Genomic DNA, 16,581 nt, shown 5'->3' on the forward strand with positions numbered 1-16,581 from the left:
CTCCTTCGCTTCAAATCCGTTTGCAAAGAATGGTACGCTCTTTTCAATAATAAGAGATTCCTCAACAAAAACTTTGCTTGTGCTCCCCGGAATTCATGTTAAAGACGCATACCCATATTTATTCGATTAGCGTCGATCTCGATGAAGATCCAACTATAAAAGTGAATGATTTGTGCTTTGATCTACGCCGTCACCTTTATCATAATCTCTATGGGACCTGCGATGGTTACTTCTTCATGGACGAAGTTGATGAAGGATACCTTGTTTGAATCCGTTGTTGAGACAGGCTAAAAGGATTGCCCCGGATGAGACTCGATGTGGCAGGAGCATAGGTTACGATAGTAGTAGACCAGAAAAGAGTTTCAAGATTATTGGACGTATGAGAGCAAATTCTATCCATGGGAGGTTACTCATCGTGCAAGTTTTGGCGAAGAGTTAGCATCATCAAGTGACTCGTCTAGGGTTTCCCTGAACGGAAATTTATACTGGACAGGTTATAAGTCTCCCGAAACTGGTCAGTATGTATTTTATCCAAATGCTTGATTTTTCGAAAGAGATGATTAAGACCTTTTGTATTCTACCGTACGTGTAATGCGAAAAAGGTTCTTTCCATAATCGTCTCCTCTCGATTTACGAGGGAGATCGGTTTTCAGTGTTACAACAATGCACAAAAACAAGAGAGATTAAGATTTGGGTGACACAGAATAAAATTGGTAATGGGGATGATGGAGACCATGTTGTGTGGATTAACTTCATGACTGTCTCACGACCTGACTTCCCCATGGTACTTAAGCACATGTCTACAAGTTACTTTGTCGAGAATAACATCTATGGAAAGAGCTTCGTTCTGTGTTGTCATAGCAAGAAACCTAAAGAAGCTTGGGTCTATATATATTGTGAGGGGAGATATGTGCAAAAAGATTAAGATAGATGGAGTGGTATGTAAGTTTCACTCCTCTCTCTATGTTCCCAGTTTGATCACCATTTCTTGAAAGACCTTTTTGCTGAAGCTCTCTTCAACAAGAAGAAGTTTTACAAGTTGCATTCTTGTTTTATTTATTTATTTGAACTTTTAGGTCTGAATTTATTATTATTCATATTAAACTGAAACCAAACCGCATGTAGTTTTATTTTGATAAGAAACATTTTATTTTTCTGTTTTTTAAGGATTATAGTATATGATTTTTCTTTAAACACAATTTGTTTAAAATCTAGTTCGTGAGCCTGGGAAGATATACAAAAGTCTGTTTCTTTGTCAGTGGTTCCTGTTATATATATAGCTTAGTAGCTTACAGAGAAGAAGGCTATCTACTGAAAATCCCCAAAGTCGAGGACCAGAGAGCCTACTGGGCGGAAGAGAACACCGATAGGGTTTGCAGAAAATATGGAACTTAGAAGTGTAATGCCAGAACAAATGACGACACATCCTTTAAAGATATTTCTTAATATCATTTGTTCAGATTCTAAGAAGCTTGAGAATTGAGATACAAATCTCATTCTTAAAACCTAGAAGATATGCTTACTCAATTCTCAAGCCTCTTAGAAACTATCCAGCACCTACGCACGTTCGAGACTGCAACCACCTTGAGAGACGACACATCCTTTGAAGATCCAAGCACGATCACTTCATCGTTTATTGCAGGTTTATTGTAGATATTTGGGTGAAAATATCTTCTGTAACTCTAGTTATGGTTCGTTTATTTTACATACCCTTTCATCACCCATGATTTTGTTAGCTTTAAATATGTCAAAGTCATTTATTAGTTGGGTTTAATTAAAGTGCGTTCTATGTTAGTGATCTAATTGGAGTATTACAAAGTTCTCCGATTTGACATGCCAATTGGTTAATAAGTCATGGAGTTTAGTGAATCAATCGAACTTGAACATTTAAAGCATATTTAATTACCTGCGTCGTTTCCCAGTTAGTTGAGGAGTGGACCATAACGTAGGTTCATGCCATTATTTGTCTCCTTCAATTACTCCTTGAGCAACAAAAAGTCCTTTAATTTTATAAAGTTTGAAACTCACCGGAAAATAGTGATGTTTATATAATTTTCTTCCAATCGATCAATCGATAGACCCATCTTTCGTTTGTCCATGTATATATATATATATATATATATATATGTATAAAAGGGTGATTTCTAAAACAGGGTCTTTAACAAATACGACATTATCTACTTCAACAATTTCACCATAAAAATAAAGATAAACCACCATTTGTATACAAAGTGAAAAACTGAGTCAGCTAAGAAATAAACACTTTCAGTTAAATCATGGTGAACAAATATGAGAAACAAAAACCAAAAAGAGTCTCTTCCTTTTCCATTTGTGTTGTCTTTATTTTTAAACCAAGATCTTGGAAGCATAATGACAACCTTATAGATCAAGCAGTTCTTGAGGTGTTTCGCCCAAATGATTAAACTGGATTGATAGACAGGGATTATAATAAATATTTTTGAAAAATGGTACTTAGAAGAAGAGGAAATTAAAGTACCTGAACTTGTTGCTCAAGCAATTCATATGCTGATTTTTTAGATGAGTGGATATCTTTGAATATAATAAAGAAAGCACTAACAATGTTGTCTCTTGCTTTGATGATGTGCAACTTAAACATGCAAGTGCAAAAATATAGATGCTTATTAAATGATGAAAAAATTACTCACATCTTATAGAAAAGTAAAAACCTTGGTATTATATTATACATTTTATAAAAATTGCTCATATATTTAATGTCCTGGGTGTAATTACTATTAACACCTTCAATTAATTTTCAGTTTTTAATTTTGAAAATATTAAAAAGAAATACATATTAGCAAACTATTCAACGTCATTATTGACAGTTTTTTTTTGCCAAACATCCACAGGATTTTATATATCAAAAGAGAGGAAAAATGAAAAGTAGTTTTACTGTTCACAAACAAAAAAAAAACTCTCTCTCTCGGTGATTCCGTTGCTGAACCCTAATTCTCGTGTCTATCCTCCGGCGATTCCATCGTTAAATCCTAATTCTCTCTCTCTCTCTCTCTCTCTCTCTCTCTCTCTCTCTCTCTCTCTCTCTCTCTCTCTCTCTCTCTCTTTCTCTTTCTCTCTCTCTCTCTCTCTCTCTCTCGTCGTCCTCGCTGTCGTCTTCGTTTTCGTGTTCCGGTATGTGTCGAATCTTTATATTTGTGTGTTCCAGCTGATTGAGGATTTTTATCGATAGTTTACAGCTGATTGTACCGTTGTTGATTTACATATGGTTAAGGAAAAACGAAAGGTCTCATAGATTCATATGACGGCTGAGTTATAGTGCTTTTCTGCTGATTTATTACAAAAAAGAAACAGAAAGTAAACGGCTAATTTATATTACTTCACGGCTACTTATAATACTTAAGGGAAAACAAAAGGTCTCGTAGGTTCATATGGTAGCTGAGTTATAATGCTTCTCGGCTGAGTTATTATAATGTTTCTCTGTTTTAAAAAATAATATATAATAATAATATAATTAAATACCCCATAATATTTAATTATAACAAACCAACAAACCATCGATAACCAAACATACACAGCGGAAGACATATCAAACCAACTCCAATATATTAAAATACAATACCAATCATAACCAATATAAACAAGCAATCTAGGATGCTTCTAAACCAGATTCTAACATAAGTAACATAACCAATAATACAATCGAGACCCTAGATCATCCTCCTCCTCATCGCCATGATTCCATGCTACACATGCATTACCTACACCACAAACACAATGAGATGCATGAGTATTACCAGAAATACACAGTGAGGCGAGCTATACACACAAACAAATAAAGAGTACAAACACAAATAAAACATAACTAACCAGTCATTAAATATAACACCCAATAACACATTCACCACACCTAAACATCATCACACAAAACAAGTCATACAGCCTAATCGCTTAGATAAGCTCATGGTCCCACACTCACCTTAACAAGTGATATGAACAATAATTACAACTAGGAAAAACTCTCCTCTCGTCTGAAAAAGTCGACAAATGTCATACAACAAGTCAAACAACCAAAATCAACCTTGAAGCAAACTGGACAGAAACATCAGAAAAACAGTCTCAAAAATAAAACCCTAAAATAAAAACCAACTATTAACTATCAAATTCTTCCAGTAAAAAGCTATTGATAGACGTCACGAAGCTTCTCAAAAAATCTCGTGCCGATCAGAAACTAGACGAGACCACGATCTTAGGTACAATCCCCGATGGTCCCAACTCGCTTATGAGAAAACGTTTCTCACAAAACTGCCAATAACTCACGGAGTTTAAACCCAAATTTACTTATGTAAAAAGGGAAATCTACGAAAAAAGCTTAGGTACAACTATACCAAAAATCATTAGCTTAGGAAACTATTCAGCAGTCGAACGCTCATTCTCCCAAACCCTAACAGTTCTGTTTCCTTCTCTTATCTCTAAAAGAAAGATTTGTTGATCTCCTTCTTCTCCTTCACACCAAATCGACCAAGAGGCTTCTCTTTCTCACAGACCAACAACGACAATCACAAAATAGAAGGAGGCGTCATCCTCATAAAGAAAAAATAGAGCTTTAGATTTAATTAGATTAAACCAGATTTATCTAAACCGAAATTAATTAACCACCCTTTAGTTTAATTAATATGTGGATGATTCCGGCGGAGAAGAAGCGTCGGAGAAGGATGAAGAGAAAGGAGAAGCTATTTTGTGAAGAAAAGTATTTGATTTTATATATATAATTTTGTGCTAATTTTGGAACATTTAAGAACATGTGCTAGTTTTGGACTAAAAACTTAAATGAGTGCTATTTTTGAGAATCTCCCAAGAATTTATAGTCTTGTGTTTCTTGTGTTTTTATTTTTTATTTTTTTTTGTCAACCAAACATTTATTAGAAAAGATCTACAAGGTTGGTAGCCCAAACCGGAGGATAAGAGTTTACATAGGAAATTGCTGAAATTAAAGATCTAGACGAGCGAGCTAGATAATCTGTCTTGAAATTTGCTGAGCGAGGAATCTTGGACAATGAGAAGTGAGGGAAGGCGGTCTGAAGCAGGTGGAAATCATCTAGAATAGTAGAAAAAGCAGGCCAGTTCTTAGGAGAATGAATCATCGCTACTAGTTGTGCACAATCCGTCTCGAAGCGCTGACCAAGAACTCCGTCTGCAATGTGACATTCCATGGCCCAAAGCAGAGCTTCCAACTCTGCGTGGAGAGGGGAAGGGCTTCGCCGAAGATATATTTCACCCATCAATAAAGTCTGAGCATCACTATTACTACACCACCAACCTAAACCTGAATTCAGATCATATGCTTTCCAGGAGCCATCAATTTGACAACACGGACCCGGAACCGGGTTAACCGAGAGAGCCAAAGAATCCGAAGGGACGGAGCTTCCTGAAGAAACCACTGCCTAAGACTGCACATCTTCCCATTCTAGTGCGAGCTGGGAACCTTGGAAATTTTTTTTATTTCTATCCTTCCAAATCGACCATAATATATAAGGTAACTGAAGAAGAGAATCTTGATCACCTGAAAGAGAGGAACCTCTCCAGTAGATAAAATCGAGATTCAAAAACACAGAACCATAAGGAAAACCTCCTCGAGAAGCCTGAATTTGAGACAAACCGCAAATTTGACACAAACGAGGACACTCAAAAAGAGCGTGATTAATTTTCTCACATGCTATATCACATCTTTTACACCTGGTATCACAGTGGACACCTAGGTGAGCTAAGCGATCTGTTACTGGGAGAGTACCAGATGCAATTTGCCAAAAGAAATGTTTAATCTTTGGCGGGACTTGGAGTTTACATGCCTGAGCTCTTAAAGCTGTACATGTTGGGCCATAATGTACCACTTCCACCATCTCTGTAGTGACCCTCACTACGGGTAGAAACCAAATAAAAACCCATGACCAAAAGGCCTGAGAAGTATCTCGGAAAGAAGGCAAAGGCGAGAGACCGAGAATTGCTGAAGAGTGTCCGAGGAATTCCCGAAGGACCGAGGAATTCCGGACAATGGCCAAAGAATGACCGAGTAAGGACCGGACAGTGAAGTCATGGATGAGACAGACCGTGCTGCGTACTGCCGACTGTACCACGGTACCGCCGACACAACCAGACAAGGTTCCAGATTTTAAGGAACTTTTGTCTCCTCCATTTGCCAATCGCATTTAATGCAAGTTAGTGGGAGACAAAAATCTCTATAAACTTTTTGGGTTTGGCCAATTGCATCTGAAGCAAGGGAAAGTGAGAAACATCATCATTTGACCTTTCTAAAAGCGGACAATGATGATTCATGCAAGAAGAAGAATGGAGAAGGAGATTCTATAGTGTGAGAATAGCTTGGTCACCAAGTTTTCTCAAAGGAAGAGAGAGGAGATCAAACAAATGCTTCACATGCATTGGTTGCTCCACTGCCCAAAACTCTCTATATAAGGACCCTCACCTCTTCTTATTTTCGCATAAATTGAGCAAAGGAAATAAGAAGGAGAGAAGAGAGAGTAAAGAGAGAAAGGAGAGAAATGGTGAGGAAGAGAGAAAGAAGGAAGTAGAGTTCAAGACAAGACTATCGACCACCATCAAGTGTTGCATCGAGAAGGAACTCGATTGCAACAAAGGAAGAGATCCGAAGTGCTGCCGCGAGAGGAACGCTATCAAGAGGATCCGACCACTCCTTACAAGAGATCGCCGGTTTTCTGTGAGTTCAGGCACACTGCACCGAGATAGATGGAGTCCAATGACGTCCATCTAGTAAACGGTTGCTTGGAGTTTTAGTTGCATTTTTACTTGATTTATCTTTGTGATTTTTCTTGTTTAAATGCATGTGTGTGAGGTTACACTCGTTGCTAGTTCGAAATGTTCTAGTAACAGAGAAGGTAACTTGGTTGAGAGGTACTCTCGGTACTAGTTCAAAATGATCTAGTATTGGAGATGGTAACTGGTTACGATACTTGTAAAATTATGAGCTTAAAAACCATAAAAACTCAAGTATCAATTTGTTGAAGTCTTAATGCGTGTAGTCCGCGAGAAATTTCGGCTAACGTGGTAATACTTGGGTATGGCTGTCCTCAGATTATTTTCGTACAACATGCAGCCGCGACATGTAACCCATGTTCGTGAGTTGTAGGGTCTGGGACGAAGAGCTCGGAGGTTACTGGGTTTGATACCCTTGCCGACACTGTCTACACGATGGTGTAGCTCGAGGTGAAGTTCCGGTTGCATGCCTTTGTGGCTGCAATGCGGGTGTTCACAGAGTTGTTGAGGGGAGGAAGCATACCGGGCCCATAAATTAAAACTTGTTTAAAACTCTTTTTCTTTTATTCAAGTTTTTTGCATGTTGTTTGTAGTTGATTGATTTGCTTGCTAGATTAATTTTCTTAGCTCATTATCTTCCGGATGCTATCTCTGATTGTTTGATTGTTTGTATGCCTGCTTGATTGCTTTATTGCTTATTGCTTGCATGCTTGCTTGATTGTTGTTTGGGGTTTGGGGTTGGGGATTTATTATGATTTTGCAGGAATCCTGAGCTCACTAAGTAATCTTTATGATTACTTACAGAACTGTGTTTGCCTTGCAGGAAACCCTAGAGGGAACTAGAGGGCGTGGTGAACGAGTAGGCCCTGGAGTAGTTTGTGTGTCTATTGTAAAATAAAGTATGTTATTTTGTAATCGACCTTTGGTGTTAAGCTTTAAACTCGAACTCTTAAAACCTTTTGGTTACCATTTTGTAATAAACTCTTTAAGTGTTTAATATATTCGGATTTCTTATTCGTACGAGTCATAACTGATATAGACTTTGTCCGAGTCGGCTCAACGCCTGGGATGTCTCAAGAGTTGCAAAGCCTAAAAGATGTACCATGCGGTCAGGAACGCCACCGACGGACTGGCTAAGGGTCCTGATGTGTTCTTGAACCTCGATCGGATCGTTGGTGAACGTTTTCAGCGTAGCGTCCCGGGGCGGTCCGTGGCTGTCCGGCCATAAGACGGTTCAGGGGCATTAAAAATGGAGGTATCAGAGCATGGTTATGATGCTATTATAACTCGTGTTTTCAAACGTTTTATCGAGTCAAAATGGTCGCAATAGACACTTAGGATAATCCGGTTTGTTCATCACTTTAGGGTTAGATGAGATGGGATTAGGTAACCCTTACTATTGATGATGGATGCAGATGTCTGGTCAAGGATTTGAAAGGTCTAGATCGATGCACTTTTCGCCGGACACATGGGGGGTTCAAGTCAACAGTTTGGTCTGGAGGAATGGGGTCTACATTTTGGAGATGAGCAAGGAGATGAGTCGTTTCCAGGCATTTACGAACCAAACATGTATATGCCTGAATGGGATGTGCCCGGTGTGATGCCGAGGTACTCGCCAACCAGTTCTACTCGGTACAGTACACCTGAGTACGTGTGCCCGCCTTTAAGAGAGTATTCGCCAGTTGGACTGTTCGCTACCAACCCGAATCCAAGTGTGCCAAGGAGAGACCAAGGTCGTGGAGGAAACCTGAATGAACACAGTGTACCAGAGACCCAGCAAATACTGAAGATGATAAAAGACCTTTTAAACCACATGATCCAGCAACAACAGCATAACCAAGGAAACCAGCCAGCTGAAAATCCGTCAGATAACTTTCTGAAGTTGGTAATAATGATGAGAAACTTAGGACTCCGCAAGTTCAAAGGAGAGCAGAACACGGTGTTAGCAGACAGATGGATAAGAGAATTGGAGACGAATTTCGAAACGTCAAGATGCCCAGAAGAGTTCAATCAATCGCGATCAACTTCTTGGAAGAGGATCCTCGTGCGTGGTGGGACAGAGTAGTTACTCGCTACCGCTACCAGCCCATAACAGGGAGATCTTTAAGAGAGAATTTGAGCAGAAGTACTTCCTACCAGAGTCTCGCGATTTAGAGAATCAGTTCCTGCGTCTAGAGCAAGGAGACATGAGCGTTCGCGCTTATGGACAAATATTTACCCGACTTAGGAGGTCTTTGTACCAAGAAGCATCGCTGAAGTGGAGGAGAGAGCAGTTAATGTCGAGGAAGGTCTAGAGTTAGAGAAAGAAGTTATGGCCTGAGAGAAAAAGAAAGAACCAGTGCAGCAGAACAAAATCGTGAATCTTCGGAGGGTGAACCAAGTAGCAGGGCGGAACCAGGGTGCGAACCGTGGTAAAGTCAATATGACTGTTAACCAAGGAGGACGTACGATGAGCAGCCTAGATCCTAGAGGATGCTTTACGTGTGGTCAACTCGGACACTTTGCCCGAGCTTATCCGACACTTTCGGAAGTGAAGAGTCCCAATCTTGCGCTTGTCACATGTTTCTACTGTGGAGAAATGGGAAATTATGCGACCTCATGTCTATCAAGGCCGGCCAAACTGAACGCCCAAACTGTGAACCGTGTTCAACCAGTACAGCAAGTGAAGGAACCCCCAGCAAAGAAACAAGCGACCCCAGCTAATGTTTTTGCTTTAAGAGTAGAGCCACCCAAACCTCCAGCGCCTGCGAAAGGCCCGATAACAGGTTTGATTGGGTTCTAACTCTCTTATGATTGATTATGTGTTTGTGTGATTGCGTGTTTAGTAGTTTTTGCATTGCATGTTTTATTCGTGTTTTGCATTTAGGAACATTATTTGTTGGTGGTAACCCCACACATGTATTGTTCGATTCGGGAGCGTCCAAAAGTTTTGTGACTCCCGAAGTGGCCGATGAGTTCGGAGAATTGTGTGAGGAGGAGGAAGTAAACATCAATGTCTACACCGCTGGTAATCAACCACCACTCAAGACCCGAAGGTTGTTCAGAGATGTGTCGATAATCTTGTAAGATGCAAATTTCCCGGTAAATCCGCTTGTGATGCCGATGGAGAGGTTTGATGCTATATTGGGGATGGATTGGTTATCGGAACACCAAGCCATATAGACTGCTGTAGGAGCAGAGTCATATTTGAAAATGGAGGAAGGACACCTCTAGTTTTCTATGGAATTAGCCCAAGCAAAAGGGCATATTTCGCATCAAAGATAAGAATTGGGAGATCGTTTGATGAAGGAAGCGTTTATCTAGTCACTCTTACCGCCACCGGAGGATATGACAAAGAAAACCTGGAAGTCGAGGACATCACAGTCGCAAAGGACTACGAAGATGTATTCAGGCCGTTAGAAGGATTGCCTCCGCCGAGAAGTCATCCTTTTACCATAAGCCTTGAGCCTGGAGCAACCCCAATTGCTAAAGTGCCGTATCGCGTGGCACCAGCCGAATTAGCTGAACTTAAGACTCAGCTAGAAGACTTGTTGGAAAAAGGTTTTATTCGGCCAAGTTCTTCACCACGGGGAGCCCCAATGCTATTTGTTAAGAAGAAAGATGGAAGCATGCGTTTGTGTATTTACCGAGGAATCAATAACATAACCATCAAGGACAAGTATCCGTTTTCACGGATTGATGAGCTGTTAGATCAACTCAGAGGAGCAAGCTGGTTTTCGAAGATTGACTTAGCCTCCGGCTATCACCAAATCTCGATTGCAGAACCAGATGTGATGAAGACAGCCTTTTGAACAAGATATGGCCAGTATGAGTTCGTAGTAATGCCGTTTGGACTTACCAACGCGCCAGCAGCATTCATGCGACTAATGAACGAGGTTTTTCATGATTATTTGGATTAATTCGTGATAATATTCATCGATGACATCCTTATATACTCGAGGAGTGCAGAAGAACATGAAGAACATTTGAGGAAGGTTTTAGAACGACTAAGGGAGAAGAAGCTGTTCGCCAAGTTCAGCAAGTGCAAGTTCTAGCAAAGGGAAATTAAGTTCCTAGGACACCGAGTCTCGGAGCAAGGCGTGTCCGTCGACCTAGAAAAGATTGCCGCGATTCAGGATTGGCCGAAGCCAACATCCGTACCTTTCATTTGGAGTGAAGAGGTGGAATAAGCTTTTAGAAAGCTAAAGGGAGCACTGACAACGGCACCGATTTTAGCTTTACCAGAGCCAAATCAGCCGTATGCCGTGTACACAGATGCATCAAGAGTAGGTGTCAGATGTGTCTTGATGCAAGGAGACAGAGTAATTGCATATGCCTCCAGACAGTTAAGGAAGCATGAGGAGAATTACCCCACACATGACATAGAGATGGCAGCTGTGGTGTTTGCATTAAGGATATGAGATCATATCTGTATGGAGAAGCGGTTCAGGTATTTACGGATCATCAAAGTCTTAAATACTTGTTCACGCAACCAGATCTTAATTTGCAACAGCGAAGATGGATGGAGTTCATTGCCGATTACGATTTTAAAATCCAGTACCACCCAGGCAAAGTGAATGTAGTGGCAGATGCGCTAAGCCGTAGGAAAGCACAAGTGGATGTCGAGAGAGATGTGGAGTCTCTAGCCGACGAGTTGAAGAAGGTAAGGCTTCTAGCCTTAGAAGGAGAATCTAGTGAGCCGTTGGGTTTACAGGCTGTAACTCAAGCATGTTTAGTACAACGAATCCGTGAAGAGCAGCCTAAGGACGAGAACCTGAAGAAGATCATTGAGGAGTTGAAGAGTTTAGACGGACCAAATGCTAGTGGTTACCACATAGCAGATGATGGCACCTTACTACTTAATGGAAGAATCATAGTACCTGACCGGAGTTGACTGCGAGAGGAGATACTAAGAGCACCCCACAGCTCAGCATTGAGTATTCACCCTGGAAGCACGAAGATGTACAAGGACGTGCACAGGTATTACCATTGGCCTGGATTGAAGAGAGCAGTAGCAAGATGGGTAAGCCAGTGTGATTCTTGTCAAAGAATCAAGTAGAACATCAAGTGCCTGCAGGTTTACTTCGAAACTTGCCCATACCAACATGGAAATGGGACTCTATCTCAATGGATTTCATCACCGGTCTACCAACAAGAAAGGGACGAATCAACGACGCAATATGGGTAGTGGTCGATCGTTTGACAAAGGTAGCCCACTTGGTACCAGTGAGGAGTACAGATCAAGCACCGATTTTAGCGGAAAAGTATATCAATGAGATTTTGAAACTGCATGGAGTGCCAGCAAACATCGTCTCCGATCATGATCCAAAATTTGCATCGATATTTTGGCAGGATTTGCATAGATCTTTGGGAACGAATGTTCATATGAGCACCTCATTCCACCCAGAGACCGATGGGCAGACGGAAAGAACTAACCGAACCATAGAAGATATGCTTCGACTATGCGCATTGGAATGGTCTTCTGATTGGGAGAAGAATCTACCGTTGGTTGAATTCGCCTATAACAACAGCTATCAATCAAGCATCGGCATGTCACCGTTCGAAGCAATGTACGGAAGACCTTGTCGAACACCATTCTATTGGACGGAAGTTGGGGAAAGGACGAGTTTCAATCAAAAGTTGATTGATGGGACCACAAAAAAGAGCAAGTTTATTCGTGAAAGCATGAAGAAAGCTCAAGATCGCCAGAAGAAGTACGTAGATCGTAAAAGGCGAGAAGTGGAATTTGAAGTTGGAAACATGGTGTACTTGAAGGTCGCACCACAAAAAGGGAAGGATCGGTTTGGTAAAGTTGGAAAGCTCGCGGTAAGGTTCATTGGACCATACCGGATTGAGAAGAGAGTTGGAGTGGTAGCCTACCGTCTATCTATGCCAGAGGTTATGCGGCTACACAAAGTCTTCCACGTTTCACAACTACGGAAGCACGTACTTGATCCTACTATGATTATAACCGAGCCTATCGAGGAACTAGAGTCAAATCTCACATACCCCGAAGGACCGTTTGGAATCGGAGAACGAAGAACGCGGAAGTTAAAGAACAGGAGCATTCCTCAAATACAAGTATTATGGGGAAAGCAGAACCGCAAGGTCACCACTTGGGAAGATGAGGATAGGATTCGAGCCAAGTATCCTCAGCTGTTTGTCAAAGAAGATGAAGTAGGGCCGTCAGATCCCTATGGAATTCGGGACGAATTCTATTAAGGGGGGGGGGGAGGGAGAATGTTGTGACCCTCACTACGGGGTAGAAACCAAATAAAAACCCATGACCAAAAGGCGTGGGAAGTATCTCGGAAAGAAGGCAAGGGCGAGAGACCGAGAATTGCCGAAGAGTGTCCGAGGAATTCCGGACAATGGCCGAAGAATGACCGAGTAAAGACCGGACAATGAAGTCACGGACGAGACGGACCGTGCTGTGTACCGCTGACCATACCACCATACCGCCGACACGACCAGACAAGGTTCCAGATTTTAAGGAACTTTTGTCTCCTCCATTTGGCCAATCGCATTTCATGCAAGTTAGTGGGAGACAAAAATCTCTATCACTTTTTGGGTTTGGCAAATTGCATCTCAAGCAAGGGAAAGTGAGAAACATCATCATTTGACCTTTCTAAAAGCAGCCAATGATGATTCATGCAAGAAGAAGAAGGGAGACAAAGGAGAGTCTATGGTGTGAGAATAGCTTGGTCACCAAGTTTTCTCAAAGGAAGAGAGAGGAGATCGAACAAATGCTTCACATGCATTGGTTGCTCCACCGCCCAAAACTCTCTATATAAGGACCCTCACCTCTTCTTATTTTCGCATAAATGAAGCAAAGAAAATAAGAAGGAGAGAAGAGAGAGTAAAGAGAGAAAGGAGAGAAAGGGTGAGGAAGACAGAAAGAAGGAAGTAGAGTTCAAAACAAGACTATCGACTACCATCAACTGTTGCATCGAGAAGGAACTCGATTGCAACAAAGGAAGAGATCCGAAGTGCTGCCGCGAGAGGAACGCTATCAAGAGAATCTGACCACTCCTTACAAGAGATCGCTGGTTTTCTGTGAGTTCAGGCACACTGCACCGAGCTAGATGGAGTCCAATGACGTCCATCTAGTAAACGGTTGCTTGGAGTTTTAGTTGCATTTTTTACTTGATTTATCTTTTTGATTTTTTCTTGTTTAAATGCGTGTGTGTGAGGTTACACTCGTTGCTAGTTTGAAATGTTCTAGTAACAGAGAAGGTAACTTGGTTGAGAGTTACTCTCGGTACTAGTTCGAAATGATCTAGTATTGGAGATGCTAACTGGTTAAGATACTTATAAAACTATGAGCTTAAAAACCATAAAAACTCAAGTATCAATTTGTTGAAGTCTTAATGCGTGTAGTCCGCTATAAATTCTGGCTAGCAAAGTAAGAGTTGGGTATGGCTGTCCTAAGACTATTTCAGTACAACTTGCAGCCGCGACATGTAACCCATGTTCGTGAGTTGTAGGGTCTGGGACGAAGAGCTTGGAGGTTACTGGGTTCACTACCCTGGCCGACGCAGTCGACACGAGGGTGTAGCTCGAGGTGAAGTTCCGGTTGCATGCCTTTGTGGCTGCAATGCGGGTGTTCACAGAGTTGTTGAGGAGAGGAAGCATACCAGACCCATAAATTAAAACTTGTTTAGAACTCTTTTGCTTTTATTCAAGTTTACTGCATGTTGTTTGTAGTTGATTGATTTTCTTGCTAGATTAATTTTCTTAGCTCATTATCTTCCGCATGCTATCTCTGATTGTTTGATTGTTTGCATGCCTGCTTGATTGCTTTATTGCTTGTTGCTTGCATGCTTGATTGTTGTTTGGGGTTTGGGGTTGGGGATTTATTATGGTTTTGCAGGAATCCTGAGCTCAATAAGTAATCTTTATGATTACTTACGGAACTGTGTTTGCCTTGCAGGAAACCCTAGAGGGAACTAGAGGGCATGGTGAATGAGTAGGACCCTGGAGTAGTTTGTGTGTCTATTGTAAAATAAAGTATGTTATTTTGTATTCGACCTTTGGCGCTAAGCCTTAAACTCGAACTCTTAAAACCTTTTGGTTACCGTTTTGTAAAAAACTCTTTAAGTATCTAATATATTCGGATTTCTTATTCGTATGAGTCATAACTGATATAGACTTTGTCCGAGTCGGCTCCACGCCTGGGATGTCTCAAGGGTTGCAAAGCCTAAAAGATATTCCATGCGGTCGGCAACGCCACCGACGGACTGGCTAAGGGTCCTGATATGTTCTTGAACCTCGGCCGGATCATTGGTGAACCTTACCAGCATAGCGTCCCAGGGCGGTCTGTTGCCGTCCGGCCAAAGGACGGTTCGGGGGCGTTACAATCTCCCTAGCCAATCCTTATCCCGATCTGACCAAATATTTTCCAGACTTTGAATAATGCCATATCAGCCGATCTGGCTTTAAAGACTTGCTTATAGACCTACTCCGAATAATCTGAAATTCTGAATATCCTTTGGGTCCATAAACTCCCGAAGAATAGGTAAATGCCACTCCACGAAAAATAGGTAAATATCCTCTCGATTAAAAGACTTGTTTTCTTGTTTTAACATTTCATTTATTTTACTTCATTAATTTTTTATTTATTTAAACTCTCTATTAATTATTAATTGTGAAAATTTGTTAAAAATACCGTTTTTGATAAACACATTTTCAAAAATACCCTTTTTTAGGCAATTTTCATTTTTGCCTTCTTTTAATTTTTAATGACCAATTTACCCTTACATAAAAAATATTTTAATCAATAAAATGAAAACAAAATTTTTCCGCCAAAAATTTTTCCGCCAAAAATATTTCCGACAAAAAAATTTCGAATAAAATTTCCAGCCAATAATTTTTTTAGATTTTAAACGATTTAAGAATATTTATAAAACATTTATAAAGTTTTTATAATATAAAACTTATAAAAACCTTATAAAAGCCTTATAAAAATCCTTATAATTTTTTTGTAAATGCATCATAAAAACTTTACAAAAAATCTCCTAAAAACCTTTTAAAAACTTTACTAAAACCTCATTAAAAGCTTGTAAAAGCGGTTACAAGGTTTTTATAAGATTTTATAAAAGGTTTTTATAAGATTTTATAAAAGCTTTTATAAGTTAGAAATTTCAAAATTTTTGGCGGGAAAATCAAATTTCGTAATGTTGCCGGGAATTTTGTTTTAATTTTTAGGCGGGAAAAAATAATTTTGGCGAGAAAATATTTCATTTTCTTGCAGTAATTTTTATTTTATTTTTGTAACGCCTGTGAACAGAGTTCCGGTTTTAGAGGTTGGTGTCGACCGACACATAGGGGGTGTCGCTCGACACCATATGGTTTAAAGGTTGCGGTTCTGGTTAATCTCTGGTCTAATGTGGTTTAGCGGTTTTAGAGAAACCCTTAACTTTCCCTATAAAAGGAAAACACACTCTTCATGTGAGGGGTTCCCTGCCCAGCCGTTTTCCTCCCCAAGAGAAGAGAAGAGGTTTTTGGGTATACTTGGAGGTTAGGGAGGTGAGGAGATGGTTTGGGGATGGGAATGAAGGAGAGTGGCGATGATATGGCATGGAGGAGGACAGGGGAGCACTGGTGGTGGTGAGCTGTTGCTCCTTCCTCAGATTTCGTCTCTAAACCAAGGTAAGTGGTTGATGTTAGGCTTATATAGGGTTTTGGAATGATTGTGATAGATTTTTGATGGGTAAGATGAATTGAGAAGAATCCATGGGTTGTTTTCCTTGGTTGTTACCTTGTGAGGCTATTTTGTTTGTGATTATTCATATGGGAAACGAGTATTATGGGGAGTTGGGGTTTTGCAGCCAAAAGGGG

The 16,581-nt window shown here is 40.5% G+C and overlaps 1 protein-coding gene and 1 pseudogene across 1 annotated transcript; both read left to right on the top strand.

Moving 5' to 3' along the window:
• Nucleotides 1-236: 236 nt before the first annotated feature.
• Nucleotides 237-992, top strand: LOC104731741 (putative F-box protein At1g58090; annotated as a pseudogene).
• Nucleotides 993-11,158: 10,166 nt separating this feature from the next.
• Nucleotides 11,159-11,635, top strand: LOC147944196 (uncharacterized). Its single transcript, XM_087512494.1, has one exon. The coding sequence runs from the start codon at nucleotides 11,159-11,161 to the stop codon at nucleotides 11,633-11,635; it is 477 nt and encodes a 158-aa protein (XP_087368620.1).
• The last annotated feature ends 4,946 nt before the right edge of the window (nucleotides 11,636-16,581 follow it).

Source organism: Camelina sativa, chromosome 5 (genome assembly GCF_030686135.1).
Source record: "Camelina sativa cultivar CO46 ecotype springtype chromosome 5, ASM3068613v1".
Taxonomy (NCBI): Eukaryota; Viridiplantae; Streptophyta; class Magnoliopsida; order Brassicales; family Brassicaceae; genus Camelina; species Camelina sativa.

Bases quoted from the DNA above. Each gene is read 5' to 3' on its own strand.
- LOC147944196 (XM_087512494.1), top strand. From the start codon at position 11,159: ATGAGATCATATCTGTATGGAGAAGCGGTTCAGGTATTTACGGATCAT.